This window comes from Hypomesus nipponensis, chromosome 9 (assembly GCF_054491055.1).
Source record: "Hypomesus nipponensis isolate SF chromosome 9, ASM5449105v1, whole genome shotgun sequence".
Taxonomy (NCBI): domain Eukaryota; kingdom Metazoa; phylum Chordata; class Actinopteri; order Osmeriformes; family Osmeridae; genus Hypomesus; species Hypomesus nipponensis.
Window position 1 is genome coordinate 10,400,204 of NC_140369.1, and position 26,680 is coordinate 10,426,883.

General features: G+C 45.2%; 1 protein-coding gene across 9 annotated transcripts; it reads left to right on the forward strand.

The window, feature by feature from the left end:
• On the forward strand, positions 1–26,507 carry LOC146272829 (zinc finger protein 385A-like). Of its 9 annotated transcripts, XM_084704932.1 has the most exons (12): positions 3,352–3,827; positions 10,367–11,160; positions 11,695–11,794; positions 12,088–12,184; positions 13,742–13,887; positions 15,038–15,097; positions 16,592–16,702; positions 22,089–22,263; positions 23,000–23,329; positions 23,924–24,111; positions 24,222–24,308; positions 24,551–26,507. In XM_084704932.1, the coding sequence occupies exons 5-12, from the start codon at positions 13,792–13,794 to the stop codon at positions 24,797–24,799; spliced, it is 1,296 nt and encodes a 431-aa protein (XP_084561058.1). In that variant the 5' UTR covers positions 3,352–3,827; positions 10,367–11,160; positions 11,695–11,794; positions 12,088–12,184; positions 13,742–13,791; the 3' UTR covers positions 24,800–26,507. The 9 variants fall into 9 exon arrangements, with proteins under 9 accessions (XP_084561053.1, XP_084561056.1, XP_084561061.1 ...); XM_084704935.1 differs by lacking the exons at positions 10,367–11,160; positions 11,695–11,794; positions 12,088–12,184 and adding an exon at positions 170–259 and having other exon boundaries at positions 3,674–3,827; XM_084704929.1 differs by lacking the exons at positions 11,695–11,794; positions 12,088–12,184.
• Positions 26,508–26,680: the final 173 nt, after the last annotated feature.

The following is a 26,680-nucleotide window of genomic DNA, read 5'->3' on the forward strand; positions in this document are numbered from 1 at the left end:
CCTTTCTCTCTCTGTCTCCAGTTTTCCTTTGCCTCCCTCTCACTGCAGTGTGCTTGTGTTTACCTGCATGTGGTTTGGACTAATACATTGCCAAGTAGTTTTAATGGATGCTTGGTCCTCTTTTGTTATCTAACAACAATCTATTGAAGAGGACTGGTTATGTGTGCGGGCTGACACAGTACATTGTCCTCTGGGACTGTGGACACACTGGATCAGTTCAGCCTCCGAGCAGAAGAGGAGCTGTCAATGTGGGGCTCCGGTGAGGATGCTTTGTGCTATTGTATTACTGTAAACAGGTGCATGTTCTGACAGGTGCATGTTCCAACTGCTGAAGCAGTTTTCCTTGAGTCTTACATTGTATGTTGTTGATGCCATCCAACTTCTAATGGATTAAAAGCACTGGGAAGTGGATACTGTGATTATTGGTAAAAATCAATTGTTGTTACTCAGGCTCTGAGCAAACCTATTTGTAGTGTGTTTGCCAGAATACAACTCCATATTGTGTAGAAATAGACACTGCTAACCCAATGAAGGGAGTCAGTAACATGACAGTGTCTATCTTTAACTTTCAAAAACAAGCTGTTAAAAAGGACAAAGTGATTTAGCGGTGTGCAGAGAGAAAGAATGCTTTCCTTTGAACCTGTTTCCCCTCTGCCCTCTTCATAGAAGTCTCTAGATTCATCACCCTGAGAAGAGAGGGAGTGTAGGAGACAGAAGTAGTATGGAATGAGAGAGAAAACAGGTTTTGGCAGACATCCCACGTCTCCTGGAAGGTCCGGGAGTCTCCTGCATTTCAATAGCGGCTCCCTGACGCCCGCTAATGCTATACAATCTCCTGGAAATCGGGGATTTTGTATTTCGAGCGAGCGAGAGACTGTGAAATGGTCATTTATGTTAGAGATAGGTGCTGATTGCGCGTCATGACAGCGTTTCGTGGGGGGGGGGGGGTGTACGTGCTGGTTGAGGGGGTACTTCAGGCGTCCGGATTGCGTCCTGGGGGGGGGGGGGCTCCCGGAAATGAGTTTCTGCAACTTGGGATGTCTGGGTTTTGGGCTCCTCTGTCACGACCAGACAGCCAGGATTGGAGGGCAGCGTTTCTGGAGATGTACAGACAGAGAAGTTATTTTTAATTGGTAGACCTTCCAGTCTTCTTACGTGCTGCTTGGTCTACTGTGGTCTGTTCTCTGACCCTTCTCTACTCCTGTAGCCCCTTGGGTTCAGTATGCCAGTCCCATGCCATGTGGCTAGGTCACCTTGCTTATTTACTTGCCCACGTCTGGCAGGTTCAACTCCTTATTTCTGAATTATTTTCTGACTCATGTGACCACCACTGATCTCGATCGTGGCATAGTCCAATTTGAACCGTCTGTCTTGTCTGTCTTTTTAAAAGCAGGCAGTCTGGTGTGCCATGCTAGCACAGTGTTCCTGCTCTTTGACAATGCTACCACCAGGGGGTGAAGACACTCTCATACTAGTTTCAATCTCTGACCAAAGGAAGAGATTAAGAAACAGAAATAGCATTACCCTGCTATAAGTGGCCTGGTGCACCAGGGGAGGGAAGGACAGACAGGGACACCTACTGATCTACTAAAGATCTAGATCTTCTGGATTGCTCAGTATACCACAGTCAGCCACAGGTCAGAGTGGCAGGTCTGCTTATAACAGCAGCATTACAGAAGACTGCACAGTTCCACAAGAGAGGGTATGTGTATGTGTGTGTGTGCAAGAGAGAGAGAAAAACCCAGAGAGATTGAGAGGAAGAACGTGAGAGAAAAAGAGAAAGACAAAGAGACAAAGAAAGAGAAAAGAGAGAGAGAGATATATAAGGAGAGAGAGAAAGACAGAACGCACCAGAGAGAAAGAGAGCTAGGATCAGACTGATGAGAGTGTGTTGTAAGCTTGTTCAGTGGTGTTACTTGTCTTAAGTTGTCAGATGAAGTCTTAATTAAATATGGGTCTGACTCTTTACAACGAACTGTTAACGATCAGGGCTAATATTAGAGTTTAACAAGCCTGTCGACACGGTTTGACCTATTAGTGCAATTGCAGAGAGGTATAGGGTGATTGGAGACACACTTACACATGTATATCCATACACCGCAAAAGGGAATACAGTAGAGTGTTTTATTTGGTCATTTTGAGCAATCAATCAACAACAGATTTGCAATGTATCAGACTAAGATGTCCCTGCATTCAACACAGAGACACACACACATCCATGCTGTGACATCCAAGCCCTGTCGTCAGGTTTCAGTCTCTCATGGTGACATCCATTAAAGTCCTGCTCTGTCGGCCCTGCTGCCCATAGACAGCTCTATTAGCACCTGGACCATTGGCCACTACAATACCCTCACCTGCATTATTCAGAATGACCCTACTAATGAGGAAACCCTATCCATCACACACACACACACTCACGCACACATGGGCTCCTAGCTACCACACTACAACTTTTCCCTAGATGCCTGTTGGCCACATCCACATTGGGAGGTTAAGAATATCTTCTGAGGCTCCGCATTCAGAAACACAGATCCTCATTCAACACCTCACCCTGTCATTCCTCTGACATCATCTTCCTTCGTTCTGAACTGTGACTCCATCTTCATTTCCTCACCTCATCCCTCCATCCATCGTTTGTTTGCATCTATATCAATCTCCCCCTTCCTCTTGTCTTCTATGCCAGCTTTTCCAGCTGTCAGTCCATATCCCATCTCTCTCTCTCTCTCTCTCTCCATCACTATCTTTCCCTATTTATCTCCTCATCCCTCTACGTCTCGTTGTACCTCTCTCTTGCCTTCTGTCAGTTCAGTTCTAGAAGAGGATATGTAGAAGGATGACCTTCTTTGTCAGCGTTTCATCATGACGTGATATTTGGTGCTGTAACATGGTGTATGTTATCGGACCTCCTCCTCTTAACTTTGATGTCATTTCAGAGTACTCAGCATGTTTGGTGACAGGATGACAGACAGACATACAGACAAACAGATACACAGATAGATATCGAGAGTCAGAAATCCAGATGAGCAATAACAGGAGGAGTAGAAGAGGGAAACAGAGAGAGAGAGAGCGAGAGCAAAAGCGACAGCAGCATTATCACTCAGACTAACGTCTGCCTCCTGATTTGAACACCCCCAGAAAATATTCAGCAGGGGCTTCCCTTATTGGCCAGGGCTCCCACCAATCCGAGTACAGACATGTAAGGTGCCTTTAGGTTATACCCAGCCCCAAAAACTGAGAGAGAGAGAGAGAGAGACAGAGAGAGAGAGAGAGAGAGAGAGAGAGAGAGAGAGAGAGAGAGAGAGAGAGAGAGAGAGAGAGAGAGAGAGAGAGAGAGAGAGAGAGAGAGGAAAGAAGCTTGGCTCTCAGTGTTTCTCTGGCGGTCTGTGATGCAGCAGAGGTTTTTCATGTTAAGGAAGCTTCAGTCTGGGGTCTATTCTCTGGTAGTGGAGACATCCATAGTATAGCCAGGGAAAATGAGAGGATAGAAATCATTTCTGAATGCTGTGATTCTTCCATTGCATCCATTCTGTACTACATTCGGCAGTTCAGAAGATACAAGAACTGCTTGCTTTTGGAGGACCCTTTCCTGAACTGGACTAGGGAGAAAGAGTATGAGTGAGAGAGAGAGAGAATCATTGTATATGATATTAGACTGTACTTCTGTGTTATAAAGTTTCTCCATGTCAGATTGGTGACACCAAAGCAGGCAGCCAAGACAGCGTTCTGTACCCTGACAATCTCAGTGTGGACAAACAGGAGTGTGAGCGAAGATACTAAAGTTTGTCTTGAGAGGAGGAGAGTGGAAGGCTACTACAGGATGATTCTGGGTAAGTGGGAACGTCTATCATTCTTTCTCCCTTTCCCTTTTCTATTTTTGACTCAAAAAAAATAATATTATGGACCTTCAACACAAAGTTTACACCTCTGTCAGCGACAACTTTATATGGTACTTAAACGAAAACCAATGAAATCCTGTTTGTTACAAACCGTTTGTAAACGAGGGAGATGCTTGTGCCCAGTCAAACTACAGTGTGTGTTACTGCCCCTGTGTGTTGATGCTGTCCTAGTACAGTGTGTGTGCGTGTGGGAGTTTCTCAGCGTGTATGTGTGTGTGCGTGCGTGCCTTCTTGGTTGGTTTGAGGCCAAGCATGAGATTGTGAAACATAGAAGTCTATTAACAAGGTCTTGGCTCTAAGGCACATGTTGTTTAACGCAGATAGCACTGACCTGGTAGCCAACACACACACACACATAACTATAGATCTGGAAAAAGAGTTCTGTCTTTTGTACTTGAAATGGCACACACACCCTTGTATTGTCCTTCTTCTCATGTCCTTCTATTCATCACACACACACTTTCTCATTCCACCTGTCTCTTTCTCACATACACAATCCCCACCACACTCACACACATATGCACATGCACACACAAATACATACATACTGGCCGGCACACACACACACACACACACACACACACACACAAAAGCACACATAAACATATGGAATACAAATACACACTACCCCTAAACCTGCTCACACATGAGATCTTGTTCTTTTCACTGCGGTTAGTGAGGCTTGGAAATGATAAATGGACTATTGACCGAAGTGTCCAATGAGGCCGGAACACAATACAGCTTGATATGTGTGTTTGTGAGAGAGTGCGTCCTTTTTTGTATGCCTGTGTGTGTGTATGTGTGAGTATGTGTCCCTGTTGGTTGTACCACTGTTTGTCTATGCTGCATTTCCTTTCGGTCAGAGCCTTTCTCAGTCACAGGGTGAATAATTGAACATAATTGGATACACTCTGGTGGGCTTCTGATTAGAACACTATCTGTACAATGCAAGTAGTAAAATGCATTTCATTTGGTTACCCAATGGCTTTGTGTGTATGTCGAGTGTGTACAGTATGTTTGTGTGTGGCCACGTGTGTAGCTGTATGTGTGTGAGATTACGCTTGTCCATATTCATAATCATCCATAATTGTGTGTGTGTTCTATGGATGAGAGCATGTGTTTTCCTGTGATCTCTAATTGACCTTGAGCGAGATGGGTAAACAGTCTACCAACCAATGCAGTGGCTATGAACCAGCAGCATCATCAACAGGGAACCCAAGGTGTCCTGACACAGGATCTCTGGGCACACAGTACAGTAGCCTTCATGGTGTTGGATATAACCTCTGAGTGATACATGACTGCACAATTACACTCTTTTAAATAAGAGATAGGGTGCCAAAGAGACTGAAATAGTTGACTGTGGTCTCAGTAATGCTAGTGATTAAGTTGACAATGAGACAGAAAAAGGGATATTTCTCCCTTCTACAGAAAGGAAGAGACAGAGAGAGAGACAGAGACAAAGACAGAGAAAGAGACAGAGAGAGAGAGAGAGAGAGAGACAGAGACAGAGAGAGAGAGAGACAGAGAGAGAGAGAGAGAGAGAGAGAGAGAGAGGGAGAGAGAGAGAGAGAGAGAAGATAAAATAAAGTGAGAGTGGAGGTGATGGTGTTTGAGCGGATTGGCAAAGATGGCAACCTTAAATGATCATTTACTTTTTATAATTAAAAAACCTTTTTATGTTAAGCTCTCTCTCTCTCTTTCTCACTCTCTCCCCCTCTTCTTCTCTCTCACACATATATTCTCTCTGTAAATAGGTTCAGTGAAATCTCTTTTACCCCACTCGCTTTCTCTCTCTCTCTCTCTCTCTCTCTCTCTCTCTCTCTCTCTCTCTCTCTCTCTCTCTCTCTCTCTCTCTCTCTCTCTCTCACAGACAGTGTGTCACTCTGCTCCTCCTCCACCTGGTAAACTGTATCTGAGCTTCCATCAGCAATGTCCTCTATCTGTCTCTGCTCTGTCCATCAGCTCCACCATCCTTCCTCTCTATCTCCACCCTTGCCCTCCATTCTTTCATCACAGTGTTTCACCTTTCATCCTTTCTTTCTTTCTCTTTCTCTCTCTCTCTCTCTCTCTCTCTCTCTCTCTCTCTCTCTCTCTCTCTCTCTCTCTCTCTCTCTCTCTCTCTCTCTCTCTCTCTCTCTCTCTCTCTCTCTAGCTCCTCACTGGTAATGCATGGGGTTGGAAATGTACTGTAGTTTTGTAACCTTTGCTTGCCTTTCACAATGAATATTTCATTCTGGAGGGTTTGAGGTCTTCATTTATTTACCATTGAGAGACGTCCTCGCCTGGTCTGACACAAGGATGTGCTGAGTGAGCGCTATAAGAAATGGTGATGGCTTACCGTGATCCATACTGTTCACTGAGCAGAGAAAATCTTAGAGTGTGTGTGTACGTCTGCGTGCGTGTGCCTGTGTGTGCGTTCTTCTGTCAGCCTGTGTGTGTTCACCTCAAATGTCCACACATTCATCACCACCAAAGGCAAAGGATGTGCATGGTTCTCTGAAAAACCAAATGACCTTTAAATGTAAGCAGCGCAGTGAAGGATGGAAAGTAATGCCATTTACTGTAAGATGGGAAACCTTTCTGTTGTGTGTTTGACAGACAGACTGACACACATCCTGTGTGTGCCGGGGGTTGAAGAGCCAGAGATACATCCTCCTCAGTGCCCATCAGAAAGACTAGAGAAGGTCAAATACCCTAGGCATGTCTTGTTGTCAAGGAAATTGATTAAATCATGGAAATATCTAGTTTTGTCCACCTGGTCCATTTGAACTCTCGGTAGTCTATACCTAGCATGCATTTCCTTATCCCTACCACATCATGACCAGCGAACAACATGACTGCACCTACTGAAAGGAGTCCATGTGAGTAGTTTGTGAGGTGGAGGAGGTAATCCATGGGTGTGTATTAGAGTAAGGGATAAGAGGTAAGCTCTCCGTTTCAGCTTCTCTCCTCATCACTCTGCCCACTTGAACTTTTGCGTGTGGCATAAAGTCAACTTCCCAGAAAAGACACCCAGAGTAAAACCACACAAGCTCTCTGTCCTGAAACTACTTCTTTTCTTCATGGAGCTAACCTGTAATTAACCACTGAGTCTATTTCTATAGTGGGAGTTTCACAGATGGAGCTGCTGCTAGCTTTGCTAGTGTTTTCTTAGAATGGGGGGGGGGGGGGGGGACTGCAGTCCTGATGACTGTCTTTCTGTTTGCTTCCCATTGTGAAATCCCTGACAGCACCTGGCTAACTTAGGTAATCCTTTTATTAGCTCATGTGTGTGTGTGTCTGAGTGTGTGTACAGTATGTGTGTGTGTACAGTATGTGTGTGTGTACAGTATGTGTGTGTACAGTATGTGTGTGTACAGTATGTGTGTGTGTCTGAGTGTGTGTACAGTATGTGTGTGTGTACAGTATGTGTGTGTAAGCATATGTGCATGATCAGGTTTCTCAGGAATATTGTTATTTCCTTTCTTCCTGCGCAGGTGTGTTAAACGTTGATCAAATAAAAGCTGTGTACCACTAGTAAAACATGGGCCTGTGGGCACACTGCTGATTCACTCCTCGTATTGGCCAGGTTACACACCTCAGAGTGGTTTCATATTGTGGTCTCTGTTTGTCCGGCCCTTTGTGTATTATAAAAACCTAATGTAATAATGGACAAATAAACTGCAGTACAAAGTCTCCCTCTGAGGATGAAACATCTCCAGTAACTGACTGGGAGGAAGACAGCCTGCAGGATATCTGGCAGCTAGCACTTAGACAGTAACCTCGAAACGTTGCTCTGGATCCAAAGTTTTTTTGTCTCAAACAAATACTTTCCTTCTCTGTACAACCTTCTTTCTTTTGCTCTCTCTTTCTGTTTCTCTTCTTTCCCCATCTTCCTGTCTGACACATACACACAGGGACAGACTTGTGATGTTCTGACCTCCTTTGCTCTGGATTCCGTCTTCTCTATATGTGACTCATGTGTTCTTGACTCATGTGTCACCTCAGCTCAGTGCTTGTTACGCGGGCTCAGCCCCCTCTCCTCCACTACGCACACACAGATGTGCCTTCTGTGGAAAAAGGGTTTCATGTAGTGCTGCCAGGGCGCTTTGTCCATGTGAAAGCTCCATCAGTCCTCTCCTTCCACAGCCTGGGTGTCTGTCTGGGTGGTGTCACCAGCAGATGGTACATCCTCTCTATATTAACCGGCAGGTTAAACATAGGTCTTTACCTCCTGCTGTCACCTTGGGTTCACCTCAAAATATGCAGCCCCCCTCCCCCAACCCCTGCCTCTTCTCCTTCTACAAACCAGACTCTCCCCCATTCTATTCACTATCCTCTCTCCTTTCACTAGCTCTGCTCCCTTCCACACATCCATAATTCCCTGTCCCCTCTCTCTATCCGTCCTTCGTTCCATTCCTCCCCTCAATCTGTGATTTTTGCATCTTCTCCTCACTCTGTCCCCATCGCTCAATCTTCATCAGATGTGATTGGCTGTAGGGACTCTGCACAGTTAGAGGGCATACCACACATGATTAAAGCTATTTTTCCTTTCAAACTAATTTTTTCGAGACTCCATCACAATCTGTGTGTGTGTGTGTGCGTGTGTATATGTGTGTGTGTGGGTGTGTGGGTGTATGTGTGTGTGTGTATGTGCATGCCTGTGTGCTTGATGAGGTCTCTTTGAAATAAACATCTGCACAGAGAAAAACGTTTCATGGGAGGAATCTGAATAATGTACAAAATTGGCAACATTTCATTTATTAATAAAGAGAAGCTCCTAAATAACTGTGGGACCGAGGGAGAACGGTGGTCACTCTGACCATAACTCAAAGACTCACACTGAGTACCTGTCAGGTTTCTTGGCTAGGTCAAAGACAACATTAAAATCTCAACACTGAGGTGCAGTATGATTAACATAGTGAGCAGACTGAAGTCAACCAAGTGTTCTCTTTCTCTCTTTCTCTCTTTCTCTCTTTCTCTCTTTCTCTCTTTCTTTCTTTCTTTCTCTCTTTTTCTCTTTCTCGCATTCTCGCTTTCTCTTCCCCCCCCCCCCCTCCTTCTCTCTCTCTGCCATATTTCCGCTGCTTTCCCTGATCAAGAACCTATTTCATTATCTAGAATCATGCCCTTCTGTGTTAAGGACATATTGTGCTGGGGTAATCATTCTGCAGTATCATCTAATAGTACCATAATTATGATTCCGAGGAGAACTGTGCCTCAATTATGCATGCACTCATCTCTAATGACAAGTATGAAAATAATAATGTGTGTGTGCATGAGCTTGTGTGAGCTATTTTCTCAAAGTTGTCTTTAATATAATACAATCAGCATTAGCTATATTACTTTAGTTAATTACACTCCCATAGCTTCAGCAACAGAGAATTGAGGTTGTTGATGATGAGAGATGAAATGAGAAGGAAAGAGTATGTTGATGTGGGTGCTTGTGTTTATATGTGCTTGTGCTTGTGTGTATGCTCATGTAAATGTGTGTGCCCTGTGTGTTTTTACCCCATGATGAGGTCAAAAAATAGCTGGCTTGAGGGTGAGCTAAGCTGCAGTAAATACGATTTCATGACCAGCCCGTCACAGTGGCAGAATGTGACACCAAACAAGAGCCATATTTCCCTTGCAACATTAGCAGTGTACATTTCTATAGAACATAACTCTGAAACACTGCTCTGCCCCTTCAATACCATCCTAGCTGAATGTTAATAGAGTCCTCAAACAGGTTTTTTTTCTGGTAATGCATCTTGCTTTGTCCTTGATAAGGGTCTACTGTGGTTGTCTTTTATTTGACCTTTATCAGTCTCCATCTGTTATATGGATAGGACATGATATCATGAATCCTGAAATGTTATGCTACAGTCCCTTTAACAAAACACAACAAGAGACATGAGGAATTAGGTATACCGATTAAGTGAGGGTTTCATTATTGATGGCCATTCAAAGAAGGATGTTTGAAACTAACACCTTATAAACAATCTCTGTCATCCAAATTCATGCCGTTTCCAGAGCTTACAATGATAGACACATACACACACACACACACACACACACGCACGCACGGTTGAGCTGTGACTAAGGCTGCCGAAATTGGCAATTCATTTAGCCAATTCAGGCTTAATGATCACAGAGGTAATGTCAATGTCAGTGATGCAGTGCCTCTCAGTATTCCCTGCCTGTCTTCTTTAGCTCCAACAAACAGCACAGGGTGTGTGCATGCTCAGGTGTGTGTCTACAGAAAGCTGTAGGTGTGGGGCCCAGCAGATCCTGCTGAGTGCTTGCAGCAGTGCAGGATCCCACTACAGTACCTGGCCTTGGGCTCCCCAGCTTCACCCACACTGGATCATCTCAGCACAGCATGTGGGCCTGTCAACCAAGCCACATCTGCATGGAAATTGGCTGCTGTGCTCAGAAGCTTTATGAAATGAGCTACTGGACTGGATTAGTGACCCACCAGCATCTGACTGAAGACTCTGTCACTGCAGTGTGGGAGCACAAAGACTGTGTGTCTGGAGGAAGGTTCTGGGGATCAGACAGAGGGGATCCATCTGATCTAAGAGATCATGCACTGTATGGGATCTTTTGGGTTTACTGGATCTCTGTCTTTTTATATCTGTGTGGACGTGACGAATAACAGGACCTGTGTTGTGACTGCCAGGCAGACAGTTCAAGATCCATGTAAATGATGAGATTAATTGTCATGTTAATAACATGCATCGTTTTTTTATCATACACTCCCAATGTTAGCGTCTTGATTTTCTTTTGTTAAAGACCACTAGCGCTTATCTCTTTATCTATTTCTTTCCCCATTCCTCTCTCTCTATTTCTCGCACTCCTCTCTCTCTTACTCTCTCTCAGACACACACATATACACACCCACACACAATCTCTACGTCTCACCACCTCTCCATGGCGCCACCTCTTTCTCACAATCTCTGTACAATCCAATAAGCTATTACACTCCGATTGATCTCGCTCACCTCAGCCAAACATTTGCATTGTAAAAAAAAAGGCCAAGGAAAGAGATTACAGAGTGAAAAGGGAAAACGGAAAGAGGGGCAAGGAAAGGAAATTGCAGAGGGGGGATATACTGTTGAGGAGGATAAGGAAAGGTTAGAGAAATGTGAAGCATGAAGTGTGTCAGAAAAAAGGGAGAGAAAAGACAGAGAGACAGAGAAAAAGATATATGGTGAAAAGAAGATGGATTGAAGAAGTTTGGCAGAGGGTTTGACACTTTCACGGCCCTCAGACTGTGTCGGATCGATGCGTTCTTCACTGCGTGAGTGGAAGTGTGTGTGGGGCAGATCCCTGATCTGATGTCATTGTGAATCACTCAATAAGAGTGTGTGGGTATTGACTTGCATGTGTGTGTACATATGAATTTGTGTTTGAATGTGTGTGAGAGTAAGTGAGGGTTGGTGGGTGTTTGTGTTTGTGACACAGGATGCTGCAGTCCAAATGCTCCTGCAAGACTGCACCGTGCAGTTTAGTAAACCTCCCGTATGCTCTGTTTTGTACAGATTGTAGACGTTTAAAAAGAGCTGACTAGTCTGAGTTGATGACTGGAGTTCAGAGCTGGTAAGGTTGCGGTACAACACATGCTCTGAGCTTTATTTAAGTTGAACTGGATGTTTGCCAGGAAAAAAAAGCATGGTTGAGAAGAGACAGGGTACTGGATCTGGAGATACAAGACGTTTGACTAGCAAAACTTCTCTGATAATGTCATGAAATGAGTCATTCCATTACACTTGAGTTTCCTCATCACCTCCTTTTGAGCAGTGGTCTGCTCCTCTCCCGTCGCCCCCCGCTGCAGTGTCTCAGGTTGCTATGAGCTGAGCGGGTTGGTTTCAGACGGTTTCTGTGACACGTGAGAGCCCTCCCGGACAGATCCTGCTGTGGTCACTTTAACGCAGGTGATTACGACCATCATGGAGACTGAAGGATTCCTGACAAGTGGGAATGACATTCAAACCCCAGAGCTCCTTACCAACCACCCTCACTACTCCCTCTTTCCCTCCCACCCTCTGTCTCTCTCTCTCTCTCTCTCTCTAGTTCTCACCCTCTATTTCTCTCACATCCACCCACTCATACACATTCTCCCTCTGTGTCTTTCTCTTTGACACACACACGCACACAGTTTCCCTATCTGTGCCTCCAATTGTTTCTTTTCAAGGCATCTCTCCATCATCTCTCTCCATCCCTGCAGAGGCTAAGAGACTTGTCAGACCTAGCAGCACGCTGATAAAGCTGATGAGGCTGGTCGCAGCTGATCCTCATATGTCACATCTTTTTAGCTTCTGGTGGTGAGAAGGAAAGCGGCGTGTGGATGTGTTCGTGTGTGGATGTATTTGTGTGTGTGTGTGTGTGTGTGTGTGTGGGTGTGGGTGTGTGTGTGAGCTTGTGCTTGAGAGACTCCCCCCTCCCTCTAACACTGACAGTCCTTCCAAGATCCTCTTCAAGTCTCTCATATTCTAAGGAGCTTCCTCCTGCTAAAATAGCTCATGCTCACAGTGTTTCAGATATGTGACCAGTTTTTCAAACGCAGCAAATTTGCTAAGTAGCTCTCATCACAATTGAACCCGCAATAGTGGATAACAAAACACATAATCCTTGAGGAAAAAAAGATTATACAAATCCTCATCGTTCTAAAACTGGGACTCATGCACCCTGCTGGTTTTACACTGAATAGATGGATAGCAGTGAGGGGAGGTATGGCGTGCGCAGGAAAAAGATGGAGAGATGGAGAGAGGAATCATACACATGGAGTATGGGGGGAGGGAGGAGGGTTACAGAGGCAAAAAGGCAGAAAAGGGGAGCGTAAAATGGGGAACGACACTGAAAGGGGAAGAGAGAGCGCGAGAGAGAGAGACAGAGACAGACAGAAAGAGAGAAAGAGTGGGGGGAGGGCGAAGGCTGATATCTACAGGGTTCCAGCTGTGGGGCTTAAGGAGCTTAGCCTCTCTGCCCGTCACAGTAGACTCCTCAAGTGCAGGCTTTCACAACACTGCTTAACCAGCGTCATGAAGAGGAGGAGGGATACAGCGAGAGGGGAAAGGAGAGGAGAGGAGAGGAGAGGAGAGCAGAGCAGAGCAGAGGAGAGGAGGGGAGAGGAGAGGGGATAGGAGGGGAGAGGAGAGGAGAGGAGAGGAGAGGAGAGGAGAGGAGAGGAGGGGAGGGGAGGGGAGGGGAGAGGAGAGGAGAGGAGAGGAGAGGAGAGGAGAGGAGAGGAGAGGAGAGGAGAGGAGGGGAGGGGAGGGGAGGGGAGGGGAGGGGAGAGGAGAGGAGAGGAGAGGAGAGGAGGGGAGGGGAGGGGAGGGGAGAGGAGAGGAGAGGAGAGGAGAGGAGAGGAGAGGAGAGGAGAGGAGAGGAGAGGAGAGGAGAGGAGAAAAGGACAGAGAAGCCAAGGGAGAGAAAGATGTAGGGGGAAATAGTGGAGAAATAGAAAAGTAGGGACAACCACAGAGAAAATGACACAAAAAGTGACGTGAAGAATGAGTCCGAGTGGATGCCTCTGTATGCGGTCCCACTCCCTCTAAGGACTTGGGCCCTGAGGGAACGTTTGATTTGATGAGAGGAGAGGAGGCTGTCAGGTGTGGCGGGCTATCTGGATGTTTCTGCTGTTCCTCCCTGCTGTCTATGGGTTGTTTTTCTCTCCTCCATGTGAGATGCCCTTAGTTCATGATGAAGGTAAAAATGTACATGACGTTTCTAATAATTCATATTTAACCTAGGGAAACAGCAGAAAGGTTTATTTACAACACGACAATCAATACCCTGCTCATTTAGTCATTACATTATTTTACATCTCTCTCCTTCTTCTCACTCCTAAACCTTCTCGTCTCTCATCTCCTCCTCTTCAGGCAGTATAAACCGACCGGGGGCGGTCCCTGCCTTCCTAAGGACCCCCACCATGATCCAATCCCCCCTGGACATGAAGCCCTTCCTGCAGTTCCCCCTGGATACCCCCCACCCTGCAAGTGTCAACCTCTTCCACAACTTCAACACTGTGAGTAAACATCATTGCACACACACACACACACACACACACACACACACGCACGGACACACAAAGACACATATACTCAGAAATACACTCTTAAGCACACACCAAGAGTATGGCTGCATAAACATACAAATAGATGCAGGAAGCATTTAGGAAAGTATTAAAGTATACGTTTCACATGCATAGAGAAACAGCCACACACACCCACATAGATGTAGATAATGATTTGCATGCAGAGACACATTTGCAGTAGGGTCACTTTTGCACTTAACCTGATGCCCTTGTAAACACACAGAATGCATACATAATCATTATGGATACAGAGGTCAGAGAGCTCCTTTTTGCTGATGAAGAGTGAGTAGACATACTCTCACAGAATGATTCAGTACTGTGTTAAATACCTTGAGGAACAGTAAGAGCCTGGTAGAGTACAGCCAGAGCAAGGGTTTCAATTGTGCTTCTGAACAGACAGCTGCACTGTGTTCTGATGAAGTGACTTGGTTTTATTAAATTATCCTCTATAATGATAAGCTGACAAGTGTTTGCTTTTTCACTGGCAGACTGGCGCTTTGCATATTCACAAAATGCTCAGGCAAGCATTTTACTGCAATACAATGACTTATGGCTAATCAATTTGATAAGAGTCACAGGATGCATTCCCTCCAGTCAGCGTTTTCAGACACGACCCCATCCACTTCATTTGCAGATTGGGTTTCACATGAAGGTCAGCATGGTGACAAACAGTGGTGCGCGCACACACACACACATACACACACTCACACACACATTACCTCATCTACATACAGCCTTTCTCTCAGACGTCATTCATTATAAACCTTTTAATGTTACCAACTAAAGCACATTGAAATAGTTACTTCAGTGATTTTCTTACACTTACATCACTTATCTCAAGAGGGTGCTGGTGCACAGGCTGTTAGTACTCAATAAATACTTAAAAGCTGCTTGAGTCTGATTATCAGATTTTATTTTAGGAGCATTGTTACATAATCTATGCATTCAATCTATACAGTCAGATAAATAGTTTTCTCTAACAATCTAGACTGACGACTACAAATAGGCATACTGTAAACATACTCATACTAACATCACAACTGTCTTATTGGATGACTCCCTTCCTCTCCCTGACTCTTAGTGGATCAACCAGAGGGCAAGCATCTCCATGCCTCATGTGGGATACAACACAGTATATACGGTTAGTGGGATAAAGAGTCTACTGTAGGAAGATTGGTCGTAAGGAAAGAAGGGATGAAAGAAGGAGTAAGGTCATAGTTAGGGAGAGGATCTAGAGACGAGTGGAGTAGACAAGTAAAGAAGTGGAGGGAGAGAGCACAACCCCCGAGAGCAGCTGAACAAGGAGTGAGGGACAAGGAGAGAAACTGAAACATAGAGAAACTGGGAGATCATGATCCACACGACCAATCAAACAGAAAAAGTTTAACAATCAGAGATAAGTATTCTAGGTGAGTGCCATGATTTCTTTAGAAATTGACTTTCACACCCACATACTGTGCATATACCCCTGCAGAAATACACACACACACATACACACACACACACACCAACACACAAACAGGTTTGTTTTACTATGCTAGTGAGAACCAGCAATTCACTTCCAATCAAAATGGTATCATCATTAACCCTTAACCCCTAACCCCTAACCCCTAACCCCTAACCACTAACCCATTCCCAAAACTCTGACCTTAACCTCAACCCTCATTTACTTAAAAAAGCACTTTACGTTTTGAGGCCCAAGAAAATGTCCCCACTTCTGGTCCTCACAAGGGTAGTTAAACAAGACCACATGCACACACCACACACAGACAAGTGTCAAAACTTTGAAAAACTACAAAGTACGTTCCCATGGTGGTGAAAGAACCTTTGTCTTGTCATGAGTCATGAAACAGTGAGGTGAGAGGAGACAAGCTCAGAAAGAAGTGAGTATGAGAGAGGCCCAAGGAGCTCAAATCCAAGTTAAAGATGAAAGTATAAAAATAAAAACATCAAGCAAATGGTTTCCAGCTGCCTTCTGTGTAATTAGAGACTTGTGTCTGGTGTGTGGGGAAGGAGAGTGAAAACAGTCGATACAGTCCATTGTGAGGTATCCAGTCTGAGCTGATGATGAGAGACTGGGTAAAACCTCAGCATCTGTGTGCTGCTGGCCTGAGACAGGGCGTGGCTGGGGAGCCCCACACACTGGTCAGAACGGGTGCCATTTTGGTCAGCGAACGACGTCTTTTAGCAGTGCTGCAGATGAATGAATGTTCACAGGACTGCTACTTGTATCTCTGTGTGAAGCTTGTAGCCCAAATGCAGTCTTTGTTTATATGGATGTGTAGAGTCTGTAATGGCCGCCCTCCAACCCTGAACAAACACATTTGAACAGCGCCCATTGCACACACAGCACTGCCAGCTTGCGGCAGAAAAACACACCCTCTATTGTCTCTATCAATCAGTGTTCTCCCTCTCTCTATATGTTTCTCTCTACTTCTCTCTTTCAGTCTCTGATCAGTTATTGCAGTGACGTAACTTATATATCACCATGGCCTTTCTCAGATGTTGCCCAGAACAGCCTACTGATCCTCCATCCTCCCCTCTCCCTTTACCCTTATCCTATATCTCTTATTCCTTATCCCTCGTCCCCTCTCTCCTTTCCTCTCCTCTCTTTCTTTGTGTTTCCTTTTTTCAGATGGACCCGGTTCAAAAGGCTGTGATGAGCCATACCTTTGGTCCGCCTTTGATCAAGACCAAGCGACCAATCATCTCCTGCAACGTCTGCCAAATACGCTTCAACTCAGAGGTACTGACACAACTCTCACATCATCTTATTCAGCCCACATTCAGCTCAGGACCAGCTGTAGCAGTGCAGGGTTGTACCTCAGGAGGCTTCCAAGTCCTACTGGCTACAGGTCAGCGCACTGATCTGACTGAGTAGAGAGTACACACCTGGACTCCAAATATTGTATCAGCCATGAGATCCAGCAGACTCTGTGGTGTGTCAGGTCTGGGGACTATGCTTGTGAGGTTTGAGTATATCAGATCCTGACCCAAATGAGAGTAAATGTTGGTGATTGACTGCACTGCTGGAGCAGGTGACAACTGTGTGTGCGGTTTCTCAGCTCCACTTTTAGCACTAGGATTGAGAGGGGGGTGGGGGCCAGAAGAGGTGGAGAGGAAAGGGCCAAAGGGGGGGCAGAAGAGAGGTGGGCAGGAGAGGAGAGGAGAGAAGGGGCCAGGAGCAAGGCGGGCAGGAAAGAGGAGGAGAGAGTGGTGCAGGAGAAAGGAGGTAGGGGCATGTGATCTGGTGAGTGCGGGGGAGATAGAGACCCTGTGCTAAGCTTACATCATTCCTGAGCTTGACACCATTTTGTTGACATTTCCCAGAAAGGAGTTGAGAATGTGCGACTGTACTGGTCCGGTGGGGGGGCGGAGTGAGTGACAGGGTTGGGGGCAGGAGGCTGGGAGGCTGGGAGGCTGGTGGTGTGCATATCTGTGGTGTTGGTATTGAAGTTGGGGCTCACTGTAAGGGTGTTAATGATGTTTGTAGAGGGACCAGTGATAGAAGGCTGTGGGTTAAGAGGGAGGATAAGTAGTTTGCAAGAGCACTGGAACTAGAGCTCATCTAATCTGGTAATTAGAAAAAACTGAGCACTGATCCGGCACATTTTGAGCATTCCAGACTGGATAGAGGGCACCGTCCCAGAAGAGGGGAATGGAGATTGCAACTAGAGACTGAAGTGATTCCATTATAGAGGGGGGTCCAAGTGTCCCCATAAAAGAAGCAGTGGTGTTTACTGATACCTTTATAGTTGAAAAACTCATAAATCATCATACAATAATACACACAAAACCATGCTCATTGGCTGCACACACACAGAAATATATACTGTACTGTTCACATATGCATGATCCCTTGAGCCATGGATCCACACCAAGGCTTTGCCTCTGTATGTAAACAACCTTTGGAAACGTACAGTCATGAACACAGACAGTGGCCCTTTCGCAACGTGACATTTCATCCAAATAAAGATGCTGTAGCACCCATAGTACAGTATGTATTTTTAGTTCTACAACTGCTGTAATTAGTAATGTTGCTTTTAGGATAACATATTTTAAAAGTGGGCAGTAAGAAGTACATGAAAGTTCAATTAATAATACATACTTAAAAAAAATTTGTGACACAGACTTTAAACTAAGCACCACATACAAACTGTGTGACTGTGTTCAGCATGCTAGAGAACACATGCATGATGGCCTACAACCCTTTATGCTATTTATACTGTCCGGATAAAGGCTGGGTGCTGGTAACAGTAGAGCATGTGTAGAATGTCTAGTTAAATGCATTCTCTTCCAGACTGCTGTGTCTGTGCATGTGTGCGTGAGTGGGTTCAAGTGTGTACACAGATGTCTGTGTAAACGACGGCTGGATGTCGACCATTGAAGACTTTGTCAAGGCCCAGAAGCTCAAAACTTTTTCAATTTTGGATTTTCCAACAACCCCTGGCCTCTACACAGATGTGTATCAATAAGATGTTACATTCCTATGCTGGGCCAGACCTATCTTCAGTGGCAGGTTAACTTCAACCCAAGCAAGGGGTGGTGTAATAGAAACTCATGGACCAAGTTATAATACTGTAAGAAATACAAATGTGCAAACTTGTTACTGGCAAAACTCTTCACAGAAGGCTCTAGGTTTTGAGTATCTTGTAATGGTGTTCAACACTAAAAACAGCAGACGCTGCTTGTGGGAAGCTATAGCGAGATCCAGGGTACCTTTCCACAGTAGCAGTGTGAGTGACAGGTAAAGCTATATACCCGTCACTAAACGTAAGTGTCTTTGGACAGTGGAACCAACTCCAGTGTTTATGGCCTATGCTGTCGTGTCTAAGCCAAACACTAGTTTGACACACAAGCTTGCCTAAAAATATTGACGCATGCCAATGAATAAATCACTGAATAGTTTTCCTCCAAATGCAATAGGGGTAATGATGGGAGGTTTGCAGGCCCAGCAACAGGGAAGGGCCTGAGCCTCTGGGACAGCTGCCCTGTGCCCCCCCTGTGCCCCCCCTGTGCCCCCCCTGTGCCCCCCCTGTGCCCCCTGAGGGGTCTCCTTCCCACCCCTTCTAACCCCACTCCTGCAGACCTTCATGTTCTACATGGTCTACACAGGAATGTTTGGTCTCAGAGTTACGTGTCAACCACACATATGCTGTGTGTATGTGTGTGTGTGTTTATGTATGAGTGTGTGTGTGTGTGTTTATGTATGAGTGTGTGTTGTCTGTTGTGTGCTAGCTGTGCCAGTTCCCGGGCCACCTGTTTGGTTCCCCTCCTGTCTCCATCTTCATCAGTCAGTGTGCGTGATCATTCCGATCTGAATCTGCTACATCATATATACACAACCATTGTCTGAGTATCCTGAGAGCAGATTTCCTGTGTGTGTGTGTGTGTGTGTGTTCATTCTACCAAACAACAACAATAATAAACACACCAAATGTACCAATTTTCCAAAAAATCTCCGCTATGGATAACTGTGGTCAAACTCAGTGGTCAAACACAGTGTTGCAAAATCCAAAGCCATTCACTTGACTGATCACTCCCTGCCACCAGATAGCACTGTAGTATCCACATGTCGCAATTATCAAATTGCAATTCATCCCAACGGGCCACAGAGGACAGATTAGGCAGCCAGTGTTCAGCCCTGCTCTGCTGCAAGGCTGACGTCACACCCTGCTGCATGAGCCATCGTCACCACTGCAGTACCACAATGCTGGACATCTTCCCTCTCCTTCTCGCACCCTCCTTTTTACTGTTGCTCTCACTACAGTATATCTTATGCTCTTCCTTTTACTTAATTTTTCATTTCTCTCTCTCTCTTTTTCACCTCTCTGACTGTCTGTCCCTCCTAACACCCCCCTCTTTTCCCCTCTGTACTCCCTCTCTCTTTTCCCTCTCTTGCCCGTGGGCAGTACAGTAGATTGGGCTGCTGGACCAGTTTGCTCTGGTTTCTGTGCCTTTGTCGCTTTATAGATAAAACATCAAAGCACATCACGCTCAGAGAGAAAAGGATTTCAGGGACGTTCACTTGTTCTCATTTTCTCACTCTTTTAAATCTCTTCCGTTTCCCTCGTTCATCTTAATCCCTTTCCCACAGCTTCTCTTCATACTATTTCTCAGTCCATCTCCAAATATCATTTTAACTTCATCTCTCCTTATTTAACTTCAGTGACCCCAATATATATCTCTCTCTTTTTACTCCGTCCTGACAGATCTTTTTTTACTCTCTCTTTCTCTCTCTTGCTCTCTTTCTCTCTCTTGCTCTCTTTCTCTCTCTTGCTCTCTCTCTCTCTCTTGCTCTCTTTCTCTCTCTCTTGAAATCTGTCTCTCTGCCTTTTCTCTCCGCCCTCCTTCTTCTTCTTCTATCCAGTCATTTTTCCTGGACTGTTGATACTCTTTTAACTTGTAATTGATAGTTGACCCTTCATTGATCCCCACAGACCCATCTGGGAAGGGCACGAGGAGACAGGAAGTAACAAGCTGAGCAGAGCAGAGGAGAATCAAAGAGAGGGAAAGACAAAGAGGAGGAGAGAAAGAGACTGGATCAACAAACAAGGAGTATGATAAAGAAAGACACAGAGACAGAAAGAGAGATAGATAGAAAAAAGATGCAAATGGAGAGAGAAGGGGAGAGATAATAGGAGGATGTACTGTAGAAGCTGGCAGCAGTATGGCAGAGCCCATACTGTAGCTGTCATTGACTAGAGTTGTCTCAGCCCCCTTCTCCTTAATGTCTAATCTGAGGGCCGGGGGAACAGCGGTCTAAGATCCAGGCAGAGCTTGGGTTACAGCAGCAGGGCTATATCTGCTTTTCTGTCATCGCCAATCAGAACTAGGGCTATATGTAGCTCTGTCATCGACAATTATTGCCTAGGGCTTAGAGAGGCATCTCTAAAATGTCCCAGTGGCCCCTTCGCCTCGTTGATGCACACCACCCACCCACCATTAGCCTTCTAGCCTGTCCTTCAGTCTTGTTTAGAAGCTGTCTCTTCTTCCTTCTTCACCAGCAGTGGGAGTCAGCTGTCATGGGGTCCTGCATTGAGGGGCCTGTTGAAGATAATCTCACCACTCTATATTTTCACTCATCCTAATCCACTAATTACTACTCATCCTGTAAAGCAACACCAGAATATTCTGGAATGAACTCCTTCACAGGATTGACAGAGGTTAAATCTTACAGATTCAGGGCTTGGACAATTCTACACTTATTTAAATGTGTCCTTAAATGTGTCATCACGACACATGATAATGGGAAAATGTGCTCATCATGGAAAAATCCAAGACAAAACGTACATTTTGTTTAATGTTTGTTTTATCTGCATGTTAATGTTTGTGAATTACATTCACTATAAACAAAACATGACACGTGTTTCTGGGTTTGACTAAGAAAGCCCTGATCTCTAATGACAGTGACAGCCAGAAAACAGAGGCCTGAGTGCTAAATTAATCAGATGATGAATGTATAATTGATCACGTGGACTCAGAGTGTTCCAGCTCTGGAGACAGGCAGGTGGGGAGAGCATGACCAAAGCGGAGAGGGAGAAGTGAGAGAGCAAAGATAAGGCAGCGATAGATCAGGATCAGAGTACAGTTTGCGCTTAACCAGTAAAATGCCACAGCAGGACCAAGTAGGGGCAGTAGAGTGGGTTAAGAGTAGGGTTAACATGGGGAAGGGAAGGGCTAGAGCAGGGGTAGAATGAGGCTAGCCTTGGACTCAAGTGTCAGCTTTAAGCCTTCTATCGAGAGACAACCCCTCAGCACTGCAGGTAGAGTTGACCACTCTGACCCCACTGGCTCTGTGACTGACATATGCCTTACCACACAGGAAAAAGGGACTTAGAATACACTGTAGCAAGCAGGCATGGTGTGACGGCATGGGGGTATGCCTGTCAGCAGGGGCCTCTGGCCTCCGTACTAAGCCTGTAACTGGGGTGAGGGAGTCTCATGTTTGTAGATATTAGATTAGTGTGTTACATCGTTGAAGTTTCCGTGTATTAAGCCGTATGTATTAAGGAAAACATGAGCCAGAGCTGATACATGAGCATGTTCTAAAGTGTATGAGATGAACTGCAATATGCTGTGAATATACTGTGGATTATGAGGTAACTCAACTCTGTCCTCCCTTTCTCCAGAGCCAGGCAGAGGCCCACTATAAGGGTAATCGCCATGCCCGAAGAGTGAAGGGCATTGAGACTTCCAAAACTCGTCCCCAGGAAGGGGACAAGCAGCCCCCTCCCCCCAACGCCTCTCCCTCTCCCCCCAGACCGTCACCCTCCAGCCCAGAGCCTGACCCGAGCAGCAAGCAGGGTAAGGCTCACCTGTGCATATGTGTGTATCACACACTCGTGAACACACATTCTGCCATGAAATCCGCTGACACTCATTTCACACGTGTGTGTGTGTGTACAGCTGTAGTGTCAGAGGTCAAAAGGGGACAGACAGGAGTGTAAGTCGATGTCTGCCTGGAGACGCCTCTGTCAGCACTGATGAGGATCAGCTTCCTGCTGGAGGCCCCAGTCATCAGGACTGGCCTCTCTGGAGAGGAGAGGGGAGGCAGGGAGGAGTGGAAGAGGGAGCTGGGGGGAGAAGGAGAAGCTGAGACATAACAGCTCCACCTGACCCTCCACAGACAGGACAGACATGGCACAAATACATATGACATAGTACATATTTAGGACATGCCTGCTTAAAAACAAAAATAGACAAAAAACATTTATTCTGAAAAAAATCCTCACCTATACGGCACATTGTTTTCTACATATCTGCAGATCTTCTATATATGTTCATTCAGAATTTCCCTACTGGGATGAATAACGTTTTATCAGGAGTAATCTAACGTCTAAATGGAGCTCTCTAGATGGATGAGCCTGAAGAACTCAGCTCTGAGCCCACACATTGGGGGATCAGCACTGCTATACAACCATCATTACAATCAGCAGGGTCACAGTCATCCTTGTCACTTTATTGTGCTCAATGCAATCCACTGTAGTAATGCTAGAAAAGTACATAATATGTTCTTTTTACCTCTCCACTGTGATCGCAGATGATGTCCTGTCCCGCCCCAATTCAAATGGGTCACCCATGACTCCAAGCCCGCTCCCCACCTCCCAGGCCCCAGCCACCCCTGCAGAGACACCCTTGCTCCCCATCAGATCCCCCCTGCTGCAGGGCAGTACCCCAATGTCCTGCACCCCATCTCCGGGGGCCAGTGCTTTCTCTATGGACCCAGCCGGGACAGGCAGCCTGGACGCGCCCTCCCCAGCCCCCAGCCCCTCAGGGGAGTCTGAAGAGGACAAAGCCAAGAAGCTGCTCTACTGCTCCCTGTGTAAAGTAGCAGTCAACTCCCTGTCGCAGTTGGAGGCACACAACAAAGGTAAAAATTGCCTTATGCCATGGATGGAAGAACTTCAGGAGTAGAATTTCAGAATGTCAAAATAATGATGTTTATTTAGGTTGTGACTGAATCAAATAAGCATGAACACATGATGAGAAAAGTTGAAAGACAATGAAAAGGGCTCTGATATAGCTGCGAATGAGATGCTGCTCTCTAGTGGCAGATAAATGTAACTATGCCTCATGGTCATTTGTTTGTGTTTACTGCTCACACTGTACTACATCCTTTTGGTATAAGGTCAAATCATGTTAAACATACATAAACACTACACTACACAGGACCGCAGATAAACAGCATGAACACTGCAAATTTGCATTGATCAAATATGCCGACAACAAGGACGTAACCCTAATACATATCGGGGGGGGGACACATACCCCCCAATATTCAAATCTGGTCAAAATGTTCCCCCCAATGTGTTGATATAAACATATAAATGTGCTACGTTATGACAGGCAACCACACACAATGTCCAAAATGATCATAAAAATGTAATTCCCCCCCCCAATGTTGACTCCATGGCTACGGCCTTGGCCGACGACATGTATTAATCTGTCTCTTTGGGGATCACAGGAACCAAACACAAAACCATCCTGGAGGCCAGGAGTGGGCTGGGTCCCATCAAGGCGTATCCCCGACTAGGTCTCAAACTCAGCCCAGAGCAGGGAGGGGGTCTCCCCACAGACCCCAACACTCAGGAACGTACCTTCCACTGTGAGATCTGCAACGTGAGGGTGAACTCTGAGCTCCAGCTCAAGCAGGTGAGCAGCTCAAGCTTGTCTTGTGTAGAATATGATGACCACAGCATGTGACACAGGAAGCAGATGAAATGAAGGCCAGTGTGAATCTAAACATCCATCTGTCCCCTCAGCATATCTCCAGCCGACGGCATCGGGATGGAGTGGCAGGAAAGCCCAATCCTCTCCTCAGTCGGCACAAGAAGCGTACAGACTTTGTGGTACAAACTCAGCTCTTTGTGATTCATATAGCTCCACCATCATAGTTTTCTGTTTGCACTGTTCGTCATTACAGATGAGGATAATAAGGCTCTATTATAATGTATCAAAAGACAGCAAAAGTCTAACCTTTATACTTTGTCTTCTATTACCCTTGCTCTCTCTCTCTCTCTCTCTCTCTCTCTCTCTCTCTCTCTCTCTCTCTCTCTCTCTCTCACTCGCTCATTCCCTTCTCCTTCATTAGTCTTCCTTAGCTTTTCCAAAGGACCTTCCAAAAACTCTGGGTGCAGGACTGTTGCCTAACCCTCTGGCTGTTGCCGCAGCAATGGCAGCTGTGGCCTCCTCCAATCAACTGGCTTTGCGTGCCCCCGTTCCTGCCCCTCATCATCACCCCCATCACCACCTCCTACAGGGAACACACCTGAGCCTGCTAAGGCCCGCCCCTGGGCCCATGCGCACCACCCACGGGCCAATCCTCTTCACCCCTTACTGATGGTAGAGGGACCGGGACCAGTCAGGAAGAAGCACACTGTGAAGTAAACAGGGAAACACATTGATAATCAAAACGTTTACGGCAAACAAAAATTATTTATGGGGTAAAAGACCCCTTCCTTTTTCTCAATTCCGGATCATCCTTTCACAATTTAACACATCGGAAACATTGTTTGACACAAAATCGTGGATTTTCTGCTGCTGACGAGGAAGGAGATTGCGTTAATGGTGGACTTTCTGTGATCCTCCTCCCATCTGGGGTGGACTTTCAGACCATGTGTGTACTGTAGCAACCACATTGATCACATGTCTAACTAAAGCATTGTACCATGGCTGAGACAGCAAATGCTCCTATGATGTAATTCTTGTTCATGTCTTTAGTCATGGTAGAGGGCTCAGACAAAAACCAGCATTCAATCCACAGTAACAAACACATACAGTAGTTGGGATTGTAAAAGTAGCTCAGTTAGTTGAACCTTCGTACCACATGGCAAAGTTAAATCCCATTAGAGCTTAACCCTATGTGCGTGGCAAAATCCAATATTTACACTGTTGTTGCAGGTCCTAGATTAGCTGTATGTTCTACAGATTCAGGCACAAGGTACTCTGTGCTTTTTGTTCCCAGGTCCTTAGTATCTGTAGTATTGTGGATGATAGATGTTAGTCTATATTCCCCTCTATGAAGGAAAAGAGGGACAAACATTTTTATTAAAGGAGCGAGCAAAAATAGTCTCAAAAGTGCTACTGAAGGTGAATGCACTAAGGTCTGATGTGATTGGCTGAGGTGTCCCTGTTTGGAGGAGTTTCTTGGTTTCTTTCAGCATTCCTCAAGGTTCATGCTATCCAGCTAGTGTGAATAGCTACTGATTATATGCTTTGTGTAATTTTGATGTTCACAAGACAGACAAAGCACACCAAAGTACAACAAGGCTTCAACTGAAAAATCTACTTGACATCTTCCTAAATATTGATGGTCAACCCTCTTTCAGTAGTTCTCATCTCTGAGGCATCATACCAAACTACTTTTCAAGTTTCACTGTACAATCCAAACCAGGGGGATTCTTTTGTCTTAAAATATTATTTGTACACTGTGAAATATTATATGGTTTTGAGTGGGTGACTTAAAGGCAGCAGTTGTTGAGTTGAATTAACAAATATACATTTTCACTAATTGACCTGATGAGCCTATGGATGGTGGGGTCAGGGTTCAAATTGTGAGCTCTTAGGGATCCCCAAGGTGGTTGTTGGGGTGGTGGAGAACACAAATTGCACAGGGTTTCCCATACCTTATGGGTGGTCCAGGACCTCCCTACCAGCTCAGTTTGAAACTGTGCTGGCAACGAAAAACTCTATGAGAGGGGAAGTTGCATATATGTGTATAAAAGAATAATGCAGAGGTTATGATAGTGAGAATGACCAGATATCTGAAGCTGGCTTTCTGTCATGAAAGTCATATGCAATATTATGATGATCGTTGTCACTGAATCATACAGAAAACCATTACATTTCCATTCATCATGGTTTATAACTGGTTCTGTTGACTTTGTCTGAGCTCTGGATGAAGCCTGCTATCATTAAACTATTATGTCATGTATAAAAAGGGTATTGTGGGGGATTTTAGCAATACTCATAGCACTCCTGCTATCTAGTCCTTGCAATAAAGAGCTGAATTATATGTCTATAAATGTATTAAATGTTATTTAGAAGAACTGTGTTGAATCGTTATTGTAAATATAGATTGCTATACCAATGTGAGAAAAAGCAAGAATCTCTGGAGCACTCTTAATGTAGAGTAAATAAACAGAAAATAAAATATATATTTTTTATTACATTTTTAAATAACTTAAATGATGTAATGGGGTGAGGACATTTTGGCAAATCT

What these genes read in the sequence shown, in the direction of transcription:
- LOC146272829 (XM_084704927.1), top strand. Translation starts at nt 108, where the DNA reads ATGCTTGGTCCTCTTTTGTTATCTAACAACAATCTATTGAAGAGGACT. An exon ending in AAATACGCTTCAACTCAGAG is followed by an intron (nt 16,703 to 22,088) that starts GTACTGACACAA and finishes CCCTTTCTCCAG; the next exon opens with AGCCAGGCAGAGGCCCACTA. An exon ending in TGACCCGAGCAGCAAGCAGG is followed by an intron (nt 22,264 to 22,999) that starts GTAAGGCTCACC and finishes CTGTGATCGCAG; the next exon opens with ATGATGTCCTGTCCCGCCCC.